Source organism: Echiichthys vipera (genome assembly GCF_963691815.1).
Source record: "Echiichthys vipera genome assembly, chromosome: 17".
Lineage (NCBI taxonomy): Eukaryota > Metazoa > Chordata > Actinopteri > Perciformes > Trachinidae > Echiichthys > Echiichthys vipera.
This window is the reverse complement of record NC_139842.1, coordinates 14,148,204-14,164,517: the sequence shown is the minus strand read 5'-3', so window position 1 is coordinate 14,164,517 and position 16,314 is coordinate 14,148,204. Positions and strand designations below refer to the sequence as shown.

At 39.7% G+C, this 16,314-nt stretch overlaps 1 protein-coding gene across 1 annotated transcript in view; it reads left to right on the top strand.

The window, feature by feature from the left end:
- baiap2a (BAR/IMD domain containing adaptor protein 2a) overlaps positions 1-16,314 on the top strand; it is a 56,666-nt gene that overhangs the window by 25,011 nt on the left and 15,341 nt on the right. Inside the window, exons 4-6 of the mRNA XM_083931000.1 lie at positions 8,193-8,254; positions 9,872-9,943; positions 12,969-13,106. Coding sequence (XP_083787126.1) covers positions 8,193-8,254; positions 9,872-9,943; positions 12,969-13,106 — 272 coding nt within the window. The remainder of the gene's footprint in view (positions 1-8,192; positions 8,255-9,871; positions 9,944-12,968; positions 13,107-16,314) is intronic.

Sequence of the window (16,314 nt, the reverse complement as noted above, 5' to 3'; positions counted from 1 at the left end):
TTATGTAAAGTCCGTACGACCACACAGTTTGTTTGACGTAATTTAAACGTAGCATATTTTATTGTGCACTTTAAAATAATTGTTTGCGATTTCTCCGCTGTGACAAGCTGATGTTACTGTCGGGGGCGTTGCATTTTACAAACTCCCCAAACGATCGTACCTTTGGTCACATTTTACCCAATGATGGTTATGAAACCAAAGTTCTTTATTGCATTACCTTTCAAATGGTTTGCTTGCTATCTGTGAAGTTTCCATTGAACAATTTTTTTCTTCTGTGTTCAAAATGGTAGAACACTGGGCATTAAGATAGTTTATAAAATTACATTTTATGTATATATTACCTTTGACCCACCTAGATCTAATGCAGTGACATCTCATCTTATCTGATCTCATCTTCAACCGCTTATCCGGGGTCGGGTCGCGGGGGCAGCAGGATGGAATAGTTAAGATGTTATATGTACCATATTCTGAAGGAAATAGTTTTCTGGCAAGGGGGGCTGTTTACGACTCTCTGGTATGGCTAGCCTGTTCTTTTAGTGTCCTCAGGTGAAGTAGAGTTGAGAGTTCTGTGCTTGGCAGGGTGTGCACTAGTGTTTCACTGATGGATGTGTGTGTAAAAGTCAGACTATAAACTGAGCACCAGCCTAATTCTAGTAAATGCATGTAGCACAGACGTGTATTTTATATTTGCACCGGCTTTTCTTCATCCTGCCCTCTGGTTAACAATTTAAAAATAAACTCCCTCTCAGGTCATTTGGCTGATTAGTCTGTTTTCAAGAACCTGGCCAGGAATGTGAAGTGCTTACACTTCAGCCTCCCCAGCCAAATATCTTTCTCCCCTCTTATCAACATCTGTAACCCTGCTAATTGCCACATTTTAATAACCCACATGTATGATTCAGCACAAAGACATGTCTGTTGGGAAATTACATGCATAACAGAGAAAAAAGGGGGCCATGTTAAACTGTTGTCAGCCAGTGGATTGCATAGGGTGCTGGGGAGAGGTCCCATAAATAAAGAAGAAAAAATAAACACCTCATAGCCCTCCTAGTAATTACCTGAGGAAAAAAGGGTTGACACAGGGAAACTGAGGCTGCAAACTGATGGATATGGGACATAAGCATTCAGTTTCTATGGATACCATCTAAAAGGATAAATGGCATGTGTGCTGTTAAGAGCAGTGGTTAGCAGTGAAACATTAACTCAACGCTACTGTACATGTGAATGAGCACCCATGGGTACACACTGTATACACGCATCTCTCTCTGTCTCTGTCTCTCTCTCTCTCTCTCTCTTTTTTTCTCTCTCTCCCTCTTTCTCTTTAGTCTGGCCTACCTCTCTCCTCCTCCAGCACCTGTCCCTGTTTAAATGAGAGCAGATGAGCTCTTTTCTTAGCTCCGTCCCGCCATCCCAGGGGTCCCTGCCTTCTCCTGCTCTATTTCTGAGACACACACTGCATGATGGGAGGCCAGTGTCCTCCACATTCTCCATCTACACACATTCGCAATGCCCTTCACTTGTTTGTGGCGGTGACATGTAGGTGGACTCAGATACAGCTGAGATGGACGTGTACAAAACTGCTCAGACAACTCTCTCTATACCTCTCTCCTTCTCTGTGTTTCCTTACACACTAACTGCACTAACACTCCAGTATAGACTTGTGAGAATAATTGATCCATTTACATTCTTCACTGGTTACTTAAGCAGGCATGCAACAACGCAAAGCACCACAGTGAGTGCCTCATTATTGGGACAGTGTGTTAAAACCAATACATCCACACTTAGGGTGATTTAGTATTGTGATGTGTGCAAATCTGCATTGTGTAGGTGTGTGGGTGTCAGATGTTGTCTGCCATGATTATGCAAGAGCCCCTGGAGTATTTTGGAAGTATAGAAATGTCATGGTTTTATATTATCAGGCACAATTTGTGCTGTGCTTTCCATATATCCATTGCTCTCACGGTGGGAAGGTTGCAGGTACAATGTTAATTTTTTTTTTTTAATTCTGCACTTTTAACATCCTTATACTCACCTTTTTAAAATTAGTTGAATAATAATTACTATGATTGCTACTAACTAATTGTCGTTGTTTCATCTCACTTGGATGGACTTGGATGGACTTGAATAGACGCTTTGTTTGGACACACACGCGCGCAAACACACATACACACACACACACACACACACACACACACACACACACACACACACACACACACACACACACACACACACACACACACACACACAGTCCCTAAATCAGCCCCTCCTTGAAGCTCCATACCTCAACGGGTAGGTGCATGACTCTGCTGTTTTTTTTTTCTTTTTGCTCCCACTCAAGTGTAAAGGGCTCTGCTACAGTGCTTTGGAGAAAACAGCACTTAAAATGGTGCATGAGTTCACCTCAGTGTCTTTTTTCTTACAGTTGAGGTATTATAAATGTATTTATTGCATTCTCAAGGGATATTCCCCATCGCTCAGCATTTTTCTCCACTATCCCTGTCTGCCTAATTTGCCCTAGAACAAAATCTGTTCCTCTTTCATGGGAAGCTTCGTTCACTTTGAACTTCATATTTTGATTCTTAGAGGACTTTGTCGCAAACGGCAGAGACAAAAACACCCATTTAAAGGATTCCAAACCCACCAAAAAACACTCTTAATCTGCCATCTTTTTTTTTTATTACCTTAACTATTTTTTTATTTTGTTTCTTCCTCTTTTTGTCCCTTTACACATTTCTCCCTAGTTTGTCAAATCAATCAAAGTGCTTTTAATTCATCATTTATGCGTTCAACATTATGTAAGTAGTAATAAGTTAACAAACCTGAGTTCTGTACTGCAGTAACCCCTTTCTCTCAGGGGAAATGTATTTTTTTAGGAGAGTTTAAGTCATGGATTGCCTTTGCTGCCTGATGCAGGTTTGTGTTAGGTTATTAACCCTCTCCTGTACCATACAATCTTGTTTCAATCACTGGAGGCAATGTGAAGCACAAAAGTTTATTTATTGACGGGTATCACACAAGTCAGGTTTTGTCATGTAGATATTTTAATGGGGTGGTAATCCCTTACCTTGTACGACCAGATACAGTTTATGACCTCAGAAATGTGATGAATATACCAGCCCACTGCGATGTTCTCGACCAATCAGCAAATTCTATAGGTCAACACGTATCAGCTCTTAGCTATTAGATTATGGATTATAACGGAGCAGGAATTCATGGATTGGTGAACCGACACATGACACATGTTAGTTTTATGTTTGCTTCAGCTTAATAAATAGCCAAAGTCCTGCTCCTTTTCTGAATTGGATTATTTTTTTCATCATCCAGTATCAATGAGGATTCAATTCAATTTAATTTACAGTGCCAAATCATAACAAAAGTTACCTCAAGACACTTTACATATAGAGGAGATAAAGACCACACTCTTATTATTTATGATTTATAGAGGTCCAACAATTACCCCATTACATTACATTACCTCTATTACAGTGTTTAAGCTAAGGAAGTACGTTACCTTGAAAAATGAAAATGTAATTCCACAATATCATAAAAAATGTCCACATATGTATGTTAATTGAGAGAAAATGAAAATGCAATAATCCTATACGCATTTCAATTTTTTATAGAAATATTACAATGATTGACATTTAATTGTCAAAGGCATAACTTTGTTTTCATTTTCAAATGGCTGACATTGCATTTTAACTTTGACATTTATTGCTTGCATGAACAGAAAATGTGTTTACATTGTTTCTTTTGCATTGTAATTTTAAAATTTGATTGAACTTTTGATAATTGTCCACTGTTCAGTGGAAAATGAAATGTCAGACAGCTTTTGACCCACTACTGCTGTTACAAAATAATTTCCCAGTCTGGGATCATTAAAGTAATTCTATTCTATTCTATTCTATTTTCCATTTTAATTCTGGTCATAGAAGGCCCACATGAGTTTGTGGACATGGAAATGCAAATTGGATTCTTGCATCTCATTTTTACCTTATTTATACATACAGAATGTGGAGAGTTGTAATGCTATTGTTGAAATTGAATTGTCATTTTCAAGATTACATTACGATTTTAATAATACCCCCCTTGTTGAGCTCAAAATGAACTAGTATTGAAATAACTATTATGCTATCTTTGTCTGCTTATCTTTCCTCGACAGAAATACTCTTTCTTAGAGTACAGTCTGTTATGTTTCAACTCTTGCTGTTATAAAATGTTTTGTTTGGTTGAGGCTGTTGGAGCAGTGGCTAAAAAAGAGGCCAGGATTTGGCTCACTAATACCAGATGGTTTGGATTTGCTATGAACAGTCTGATCCAGTGGACTATGCACGGCAACTTACCTGAGACCTTCTTAAAATAAAAAATGCTTGCAATGGCGCTTTGGCCCACTTCTCTTTGACAGTATTCTATATCTGCTGTTGAGCCTTCATTTTGGCATTATGACACCATTGTTGGACAAATTTATATTGGACTAGAAGGTTGAACAGCTTTGAAGGATAAGTGTCCACTTTTAGTAACACGTCATATATATATATATACTGTATATTAATAGTTTTCTCCTGTGAAAGGCTGTGTAAACGAGCAAATTAGTAAAAGAGTTCAAGCTGAGTTTACCATCCAGTTCACAAAACGGTGTGGGAGAGAGAGAACAAGGGATGGACGAACTGTAAGCATGAATTGCCCTTACTCCCGGATTAAGTGTGTTTTAGATGTGGTTTCACAGGAAGTGTACACAAACACACATACACACTCACACACTTACATGACCACCCAGACTCTCAGCTATTATCTACATCTGGCATGTTATCCCGCTGCCCCATTATACTGCCACTTGTTTGTTTCCCTTGTGACTTGGAATGCTAGAAAGCCAGGTATTAACATCACTGCACTACATAGTGTGTAATCTACACACGCAGACACACACTCACACACTGTACACAGACTCGCCAGGTGGTATCACTCCACTTTCCTCCCCAGGGAAGTCCACATGCTGATGTAATGATATCTGAAGTAAGGGTGGAGATCTCTGAACAGTGTTTCCTAACACAACACTTTGCAGCCCTTGCCCCTCATCGTGCAACTTCTACCATGGCAACGACCCTAGCATTATCCTGCTTCCATGACAACCCGTAGTGAATCCAACTTGACCTTCACCAGTGATTCAGTTTCTCTCCATCCACCTCCATTCTCTTCCTCCCTCCATCTCTGTCTCTCTTGTTCTCTCTGTTGCAAACTTCTACTTTTTATTTTTTATTTATTCTTCTGCTTCGTAGCCTATATTCTGTTATGTTTTTTTTTTCTTTTTCTCTACCTGTGTGGGTGTATCTTCGCTTCTGTTACACAAGCAGTCAATACATCTACACAAGCTGATGTCATACTTCAGGGGACAGTCTGTTCATACAGCATGCGCCCAAGTCCATGCTTCCTTCTCTGACTCAGTGGTTTAACAGGCATGTGGCTGCTTGTTGCTGAGCTGCAGGTATAGCTCAACCTGAGCTCGCCTTCCCATAAAGGAACTATTGTTTTCTCTCACAGGCGGGGTTGAAGTGATCTTGAAAATAATGATACAGTAATGTGAAGTGTTTTTAGAGTTTATTTGCGTGTGTGCGTGTGTGCGTGTGTGTGTGTGTGTGTGTGTGTCAGAATGCTCATTGTGTGCGTTCTCCCGAGTTTGTCACTGTGTGGCTATCGACATGTCTGTCAAGACGCTCTCGCTTGGTATGCGGATATCCTCCTCAGGCTGGGAGCTCTTCCACTCAGTCTCACAGGTTGTGTCACGCCTGCCCAATAATTTCTGCACGAAACAATAGTGTTGCACAACCTGTTCTACTTTTCCACATTATGCCTCTATATTGATTCTTGATTGAATTATCTACTGTTAACCCGCCCCTGAAGGTTGCAATCCAATTTTCTGTGTTGTTGTGTGATATGATAGTGAAGTTGCCATGGTAACTGTTTGCATCTCCAAAGTGTGATTTATTTATTTTTTCCCCCATGCTGTCATTGCTGTGGCATCCTACATTGTGCAGTACTGAAAATGCAGATGACAAGACAAAATCTGTTGCAGATTCATTCATTCTTTACCTTTCTGGCTTCTTGCAAACACCCTGTCCTACTGCCAGTTTACTTGACGTGTGTGCGTGTGTGCGTGTGTGCGTGCGTGCGTGCGTGCGTGCGTGCGTGCGTGTGTGCGTGTGCTTGTGTGTGCATGTGCGTGTGCATGCATGTGTGTTGCTCATTTGTTAATTGACCCTGCTAGTTGAAGCTGCCAACAAGATGCCAGGGTTTCTAAGTCTGAAGGGCTGTGATCAGGGATGAGTATCTGTAAGCTGCTTAGCAAGCCTGCTGGGAACTTACGGGATGCTTCTCTGCTCCTCTGAGGCACAGGATCAGCAGGTTGCACCATGGGTAAAAGGCCCGCCTGTCTCAGGTATACAGGAGTTGTAGGGTCAGTGGTTGCACTGAATCTAGATAATAGACAAAACAAAAGCTGTCTGCTATACACTTTGTTTTTACTGTTTGAGATCATTGTAACTCACTCAGTGTGTTGTAATTATTAGAAACACTCTTTACAATTTCACAATTTGTATTTTTTGTCTCTCATATAGTCTCAAGGCTCCAACCTGCTTCACTGTCTGTCTGTAGCTATTTGCATTGTATGTGTTGTCTGTTGACACGGAGACCACTCCAAAGCCCTTTGGTGAAGACCAACGTTTGTACAGAAACCACTTAGGCACAAGTCTGATTTCACTTACCAAGCATTTTGAGATGGGTTAGATGTACTTTTTCCAGGTCCGCTTTCAAAAGAGGAAAAAGCAGGGGTGTGTGAAATTGAAAAATCGGATGTGCTCTAAGTGTTGTACTTAAGTATGCAGCTCCCATTCAGCCACATATGTCCAGTACTTACTTTTCTGTACAGAATATTCTTTTCTGTAGTAAGGCAATGATACATAATATTTTACTATAGTTTAGTATTTTATTTTTGCCAAAAAAATAGCTTCAACAATACACCGATTGATCTAAAAATAATTGGCTATTGCCCTTAACTATTTTGATTATCAATTGATTGTTAAAGTAATTTCTCAAGCACAAATAACAGAAAATTCTGTTTTCAGCCTCTGAAATATGAAGATCTCCTGCTTTTCTCTGTTTTATTTTATTTTGAACTTGATATCTTTTGGGGTCTGGACAAAACAAGACATTTAATGACATCACTTTGGACTTTGAGATCTAGGTTCGACATTTTTTCACTATTTTCTGACATTTACAGGACAAACGATTAATCAAGAAAATAGTGGTTAGTTGGCGATTTTCATTAATAATAATAAAAAATATGACCCATTACGACATTATTGATATTTTTATCACATGAATTGAAGTAGTCGCTACTCACATTTCACTAAAATCAATATACAGTAAAATATAATGGAAGTGTGTTTACCTAAGAATTGATACAAACCATCTCAAATTGTTTTTCTCTAGGTCACAAGTCAATATGGGGCTTTGGACCTTTTGGTCATAGAAATGTTGTGTGTGTCTCATTTTTCTGTATACTCACACTGTCTTTCCACCAGGTCTGTAAATGTATATGTGTCCTTCGCTCAATGTAGCTCTTTGTGCTCCTTTTCTTGACAATGCACTGCATATTCAGAAGAGGCAGCCTGTAGGTATATGAAAATAAAACACTAGCTGCATGACCCTCCTTATCTCCTCCCCTTGTGGTTATTTCCTTTCTTTGAGGTGTGTTTTTTTTTTTTCTATACTCACATTGCCTGTCAACGAAAATTAGTTAAAGAAAGAAATGTTTGATCTACATGAGAAATCAGCACTCACACGCTTGAAGAACCAGAATTTAATTTTAATTATTGTCTCTCCCTGATTTTCCGTACTTGTCATCACTTGTTGTTGTTTAATTTCTCTTTTTTTCTGTTATCTTGTACCAAAAAACAAACTTTCATCATGTTCTTCGTTGTCCCTGTTCCAACTCACGTGTCCTTTATGTTTGTGTGTCTTGTATTATTGCATGAGCTTTGCATGTCGGGGTCTCTCTGTCTTTCTCTTGCTTTTTTGTTTCTTCCCTTTCCTCTCTAGCTTCCTACCTCTCTCCTCTCTGTTTCTCTGCTCTGAAAATGATTGTGCTGAGTGTTTCTCATGTGTTCCCTGTCTCCCTCTTTCTCTCTGTGCAGGGGATGTGCTGTTCCAGATGGCTGAGGTCCACAGACAGATCCAAGTGCAGCTAGAGGAGATGGTTGGTATCCTCACCTCAAAGGTTTTTTTTCCACTGGGTGGTTCAACACTACAGCACTCTATAAAACTCTGGCAATATAAAAGGTTTCATAATGTAATATTTGAAAGATAGATCCGACACGATTTGTCCCTGAGCTCTTGTGCCCCGGTGGGCAGTACATGGAATACCTAATAATTAAATGAACATGAACTCAGATTGAATGCACAAACATGCTGAGCATGTAAATCCAAGCCACTGATACACACAGGAGGTGGCTGGGGAAGTGGAGTAAGTTAATTGAGCTGTATGGCATTCTGGGTAATATCCCTGCATTAGAAGTTATCCACAACTAATCAATATCCAGTTCATTAATGCGTCCAGTTTATGGGAAGCCCTGAGCACAGGTGCTCATCATGTGGATGCCCTGGAGCTTGAACCAGCTGCTCTTTTATATCTGTACTCACTGTCCAGATGTTGGAATTCCCTGTCTTCTTTATGCTGATCCTCCAGTGTTGGCTCCTCCGCATGAATCCAATCTAAGAAATCTGGAATAAAGTCCACATTGCCCACCCTGCAAAAATGCTTTCAGCCACTTCAATCAAGTGGATTACATTTCACAAATTGACCTTTTTAAAAGAGGATTACCTATTTGCTGGGATTCATTAAAGGTCCCATATTGTAAAAGGTGAGATGTCCATGTCTTTTTTTGGGTTAGAAAGCAGATTGAGGTGCTATGGAAGTATCATGAGAAATGCAAACAAGCCGTCAGGACTTCCCTACGCTTGTGAGGTCACAACTATGCTCTATATAGGTAGGCAGAAAGTGCCACCATAGTACGACTTCTTTCATCTCCAGTTGCAATAACGGTGCAGAGACCCTAAGAGCGCAGATGTGGAGGACTCCAAAATGCTGGCCAGGCTGAACAGACTGGGCGTTTTTTGGGAGGGGGAACTTAAAGATATAAGATCTGGGTTGTTGCTTAGCAATGGGATTACACTAAAAAGGTCTGTATTCAGACAGGCAGTAAAAAAAAATTTTTTAAACATTAAAGCATGTAAACATGCTCTGGTGAAAAACAAAAAATACAAGTATGAACTTGAAAATTAGCACAATATGTGACCTTTATACAATTTAATGTAAACGAAGACTAAATGCTAACCTGTGCATACTGTATATTAACCTAATATGCCAAACCTCATCTTTAATATACATATTTTTTTCAGGTCATTTCAAAAAACGAAAACATTGCACGATTATGACAAGTATTAATTAAGAACATTGATGGCATCAATAACAGTTAGTATATAGACATGAACATCAGCAAAGCAGAGATTGTATATTTTTCTTGACTTTTCTTCTGGAAAGTCAGTTTACAATCTTGTGACTAAATATTGTGTCAAATAGCACTGAATCAGTGACAGTGATTTGCAAGCTGAGAGAGGCTTCACAGGCCAGCACTTTGTTGATAAAACATTTATTCAGTGACTCAGTAAATCAGGATAACACATGTATTTTAACAACTTATTTGTCTCTTGCATACGACCTGCTATGGACGACTGGCGTTGACCTCTTGTATCCACATGCAGCCTTCATGAATGATTTTGGCATTGAACTGTTTTTGTGTTCTTTCCTCCACAGTTGAAATCCTTCCACAACGAGCTGCTCTCTGAGCTGGAGAAGAAGGTGGATCTGGACTCTCGTTATCTGACTGTGAGTATCTGAGTGGCTCACTCCCCCGAAGCCCGAGGACAGCACTAGTGCTTAATTTTAGCTTTACATTACATTACATAAAATCTGTCAAGGCCTAATTTGACCAAAGTGATAACGGGGATGGAAGCGAGGTTGTGTTAACATCTAGATCAAAGTTTGAGACAATTAGAGGATGTGTGTGTTTTTAAAGAGACCATTTGAAATAACATTTCACGTCTACTCACCCATCAAGGATTGACTGATTATAATGAAACCCTTCTGGTGTGCGAGCGTGCATGCGTGCGTGCGTGCGTGCGTGCGTGCGTGCGTGTGTGCATGTGTGTGTGTGCACACGCAGTGGAGCTGGTCTACATGTGATATCTTTAGAATGAGTGGGTTGCAGCTTGAGTGTAGAGCAGCACTGCTGTGCGTTGCTTTGGGGGGGATGGGATAATGCCGTTATTGTAATGCATTGTTGGTAGGACCAGTTACGAGCTGCTTCGGCTAACAGCCACTTACTCAGTCACACGCACAATTTAATATGGCTCTAAAAATGTAATTAAAAAAAGTCTTGTTAGTAGGCTTCCGGCCTCTTGACTTAACATGGAGAAGTATCGGTAAAATCAGATTGAGTTCAAATGAAAACCGTAAGTGTTCTGATTTAATCTAATTCCATATAAGCTTTGACTCCATACACACCTGCCACGTGTATGTTGGCTGTCTTAAATGATATGGGAAAAAGATATGGAAATGTTTTAAGCTTCTTACATTAATTCAGATGTGTCAACTATTTCTATGCCCATTTTTATCATGGAGTATCCCTGAGGTTTTAACATCTATTACTTCTGCAGCACTGATAATAGCAGTCGCTTTGCTTCTGATTGTTGTGAATTAATCATCTGAAATTCTGACTTCAATAAGACTCCTTGTTCTCGCTCTGTCTCTTTCTATCTCTGCCTCTCTTTCTCTTGTCTGGCCTAATGACTAACGCTGGGTTTTGTAACACTGAGGTCAGAAATTGGGCATAAACCTAAAATGTAAAAAAAAAACAGTCTATAGATAGAATAGATAGATAAGAAACTGACAGATAAGCAGTAAGAGGCAAAGGTCAGATTCTCCAAAGTCCAACTGCTGTCCACTCAGTTTCGAATCAGATTTAACCACACTAATTATCTGTCTGCAGTCAAAGCCGGTGATTGAGAGTTGTAGGTACAGGCACTGGAAACAAAAGTCAACAAGCTTTTGATTTGTTAATAAGGAGGAACATTCGAGCTCAATGAGCCAAATGCTATAGGGATATTATCTTGTTTACCCAATTTCACCCTGCAAACTAAAGGCTAACTTTTCACAATACCCAATTATGTCTTCTCTAATCATACTACTGATCTATGTGCTGGGTCTTTTCCACTGAGGAGCCTCGGCTTCTGGGAGTTAAAGATATGAATAACAGAGCCACCCATATTAGTAAACGTACTTACGTATATAGCGCATTTTATAGTCTTCTGACTACTCAAGGCGCTTTTACACTACTTGTCACATTCACCCCTTCACACAGACATTCACACACATACACACCCATGTGAGGATGTTTATTTGGGGTTCAGTGCCCAACACTTTGGCTTGCGGAACTGCCGATCTCCCGAATGGAGGATGACCACTGAGCCAAAGCCGCCCTGCTTGTACTGCTTTTCCTCATGGACTAGGAGGGAATGAAACGATAAATTATGTATTAGGGCTGCAGCTAATGATTCCTTTTTTTATTGTCAATTAATCTGTTGATTATTTTCCTGATTAATTGATTAGTTGTTTGGCCATAAAATGTCAGAATGTGTTGAAAAATGTTGAATAGCGTTTCCCAAAATCAAAGATGAAAAAATTCTTGTTTTGTCAACAACTCAAATATATTAATTTTATCATCATAGAAGAGTAAAACTTGTTATTCTTATAAAAATTACTCAATCAACAATTACTCAGTTATCGATCATATCAATAGTTGGACATTAGTTTTATTATTGACAACAAATTGAAAATTCATTGATTCATTGCAGCTCTGTTATGTATTGTTATGGGGTTACAAAGACAACACCAGTGCTCAGGCATTTTGTGTGTAATAAACTAAGCCAATTAATATTTCAGAGAAGCTCCTGACCTGGAAATGAAGCAAAAGTAGATGAAGTTTAAGGTCCCATATTGTAGAAAAAGAGTGAGATTTCCATGTCTACTTAATTATTGTTTATTTGACTTGAGGTTGCTAGTTATTTAGAGGTTTTCAGTCCAGCTCAGACCTACACAGCTAATGCCCATCTCTGCTATGGAATTCAAACAGTGGATGTCTCATACTGCACGTCTTCCAGTGGCAACAACAGCTTCTTTTCGGCTTCCTGTTCAGCTAAACAATACCTAGAGGATACCTACATCTTTGATGTCTTACAGTATGAAAATGTGGGTGTTGAACCCTCATGTATGAGCTCTCCTCAGCCAATTTTGCCTCGTACAGAAAACACACCAGTCACACCAGACACACGGTTACTATAGCAACAGAGCTGGTTGAGCCTGGAAACAAAGTTGTTATTCTCAATAGATAAATAATTAAATAATCAAATTAAATGAATTAAATAAATAAACCCTGGCTGTTTCACTACACTGTGAAAATTAACTTGAAATGTGCTCCACCAGAGGCACAATCAGGAGCTGTATTGTTGCAAATATAGTTCCTGTATATAATATTGAGAATTAGCTTCCTTCTTTAAAATGTCAAAGCAACAAGGAGATCCCTGCTTTCACCGGCTGCGCAATTCACAAATACTATAGCTTCAACAAAAAGATTAAGGTGAAATAACATATCTAAACTTACAATGTTCTCAAATATGATTTCCATACTGTAATGAAATAGTTAGAATCAACTGGCCCTTTGTAAAGTTGTCTAAAAAACTTTCAGAAATAGGTTGACAGTACTGTTACATATTTGCTCATCTAAGTCTCACCGTCTGTCACCTAGGCTTTTTTAATATGTGATCCTAATTTTGTCTTTTGTTGCCCCACGTAGGCTGCCCTAAAGAAATACCAGATGGAACACAAGAGCAAAGGGGAGAGTCTAGAGAAGTGCCAGGCTGAACTGAAGAAGTTGCGTAGGAAGAGCCAGGGCAGCAAGAACCCCTCCAAGTACGGAGAGAAGGAAATGCAGGTGAGTTGGGTTTAACAATTAGAATGAAGATGCCTCGTATGACCATCAAATCATACTGCTCAATCCAGAACTACATTTCCAACACTGTGAAGGACTACTGTAAAACTAGAAAAAGAGGACAGCACTGCCGTACTTTTAGCAGAGTTTGCATGTGGGTGACTGTTGGATTAAAGATTTGAGTCTTGGTGCAAAAATAATGACTTTGTAAGTAAGTAAAAAGAATTCACAAAACGGCAAGGATGGGGGTGGAGGCAGTGGCAACAAGGCGCCCTGAGTGGGAAGGCAAATAGTGGAGGTTTGATTATGAATTGTGTGCCATTGCCAATCTATACACATACAGCAGACGCATAGATAAAAACATAAGCCACACTAATTGACATACTGGAGGAGTCGCATTTACTTCAGCCAATGTGTTTCGGCACATGGCTTAGATCAGGGATTTAAGAGAATGGGTAAAAAGCACAGCTTGTTTATACACTACAAAATAGCTGACTAAATTATCCTCTAAGGATGATGTGCCTTAGACATTTCTAAATAAAAGCTTATAGCAGGATGCTATTATTATTGGTTTTTTTTTTGTTATAGTTTATTATGTCATCTTAAAATGTTCTTACACTGCATGTAAGATGTATACTGTATGTTGTTTGGTGTAATCTATTAAGAGGGGTGTCTTCTAAATTGAAAATGGATCAAAATGAGCTTTCAATTTTGGATTTAAGTTAATTATTAAAATGTCTTTAGTGTGGTACATTCCGAATAATATATGGCGGTTATATATTTTAAATGTGATATTAGTCAGAAATCTCTGTTTTTTATAAGACCTGAAGTAGGAACAGTCATATGATATACAGTATACATCATGCAGTTTGAATTTGCTGTACAGCTGGATTGATTTGCTCGGACGGAACGGAACGCAACGGAACAGAAAGCATGAAAGTGGTTCAAGAGATGTGGCACGCGGCGGGTGTGCTTTTGCAACATTAGCTATATGACTATTTCATATGGATAAAAATGCTCAAACATTTGCATCAAAGACTATTTTCCACAACACTTTCAGATGAAGCAGTCACATGATGATCTGCTGAGGGAACAAAGCAGTGTTTGCTTTGGGCGTCATCATTCATGATTATTTCCATAGCAAAGCAACCTCTGGCAGAGCAGCTCGGGTGAAATGAATGTTGAGGAGTTGGAATGAACCCTCGGTGTTGCACATAACTTAATTAATTATCTGTCAAATTTAGTTCGCTGTCACTCAACCACCCTTGACAGGGGAAGTAGTGACAGTGTTCTTTCTCCATATAGACGCACACATCCCATCTCTGTATTAACACCCGATCGTAGGCCTTCACTCTGGTGTTGTTAACAAGTCATTTATTGGTTTAGTCCTGTAGCCAGTCCTACTGTCAAACTGAGAGAAAAATGGTGTAGTGGAAAATGGCGACAGTGTGACAGCTGTTCTTTCACAAGGACTTGACTAGAAACAGGAACTCCTGCCTGGAACGGTGGAAACGAAAATCCCTAACAGGTCGAGGCTTGCAGGGTAATAACTGAGCTGCTGTTGGTCTCGCTGTGATGTGTGGCAGCCCATGAAAGAACAAGATCAATAGCTGGACTAGAAACACGATTTTACCAGAACCTATGGATACAATGTTGTTGTAGAGTTCATTGGGTATGAAAGCATTGCCCTTTGCTACTCAGGTTGTACAAGAAAGCACTTCCTGAGTTTACAGTCACACACATACACACAAACATCTGTCCTCTCCTGTCTGGGATGGCATGGCAGCGCTGGATTGTTCTGACTGCTGCGTCACATTGAGTTTGTTCCAAGGTGTCAGGGATGACATGAAGAGCCGCTGTATCAAGTGTCATCTTAAGGCGTCAAAGTTGTCTGTGTGCGCAGCAGCCCAGTTTTGCATTGAGAAGCGGCTTTGGATGGGAGGAGTGTTTGAGTTCACAAAGCCAGTAAATCTTTGTCAAGAAATGCAAGTTGTTACATGATGCTGACTGTCATGTATGGGATACTGTTAGGTGAGTTGAAGCACAATTCGGTGAACAGAAAGTCGGTTTTGTCCCAAAATAAAAATAAGACACAAATCTAAATCAATTCCATGTGCCAATATTTGTATTGTTTTGTATATATTTGTAAATGTTTATTACACCCCGGAACACAAAGATGTTTTTTGATTTTTTAGAGCCTTGTAAGTAGTGATGCTAATTTAGAGTTTGCATTGAGGGGATATGAAGGGCCACATGGGCATAGGAAATAAAACAGTTCCTACCTTAAGAGTACAATAATAATACAACATATGTTGTGTGCAATATTAAAATTAAAATTTTGGTGCAAGAAAGGAAATCTTCATATCCTTGGCATTTCTTAGCAATCTGCCCAATATACTTTGATATTTTAATTGTTCGGATTGAAAGACTGTCTGGATGGTGACAAAAGGTCAGGGCTTCACTAGAAATATAAAGGATTTGTCCTCTGAGTAACAGGATGCCATATTTCATTGTTAGTAAATTGATATTCTATACCACCTTCGATTCCACAGGTATAATATATGCACATGCTTTCAAATGTGAAGTATTTCCAAAACGGCACGTCTGTCGGTTTCTGAAGCTCTGCACTTTCCTTCTTTAATGAGCTAACACCATAGCAAAATCTGCAAATTATTATATTCAACCGGAGCGAATCAGATGAGTGATGAAAAGACAGCTCAGTGAGTGAGTGACCGACGGACCGACCGTACAGTGGATCAAAGCAGATGTGGCGACAGGTGGATTTAGGCCACTAGCACAGCAAGAAACCCAACAATTTAAGCTTGATGCATATTGGAGATAGAGAGTTGGGCCCAGCTGCAACAGAGGAGCAAGCTCATCAGGCTCAGGACTCTCATCATACAGTCAGTTAACAGAGAAAAGGAAAATCAATCTCCCTTACCCACTTTCAGCCTGCTCACTTTCACTGATCATATCAAGGCTGTGGGCGTGTGAGGGAAAAGTCAACTTGTTTTGTGCCAGAGTCCCCCGGGGAGGACGAGACACTGAGAGGGAGAGAGCCCTGCACTCCCTCAAGACCCTGTGCTTCACAATAACATCCACCTAAAAAGGCTCAGATAGTGACCGACCACAGACGCATCATCCAAAAGTACTTAATTTAATTTGCGCATAAAGAGAAGGGTTCTTTCAGGCAATACGAGGCGGTTGAGAA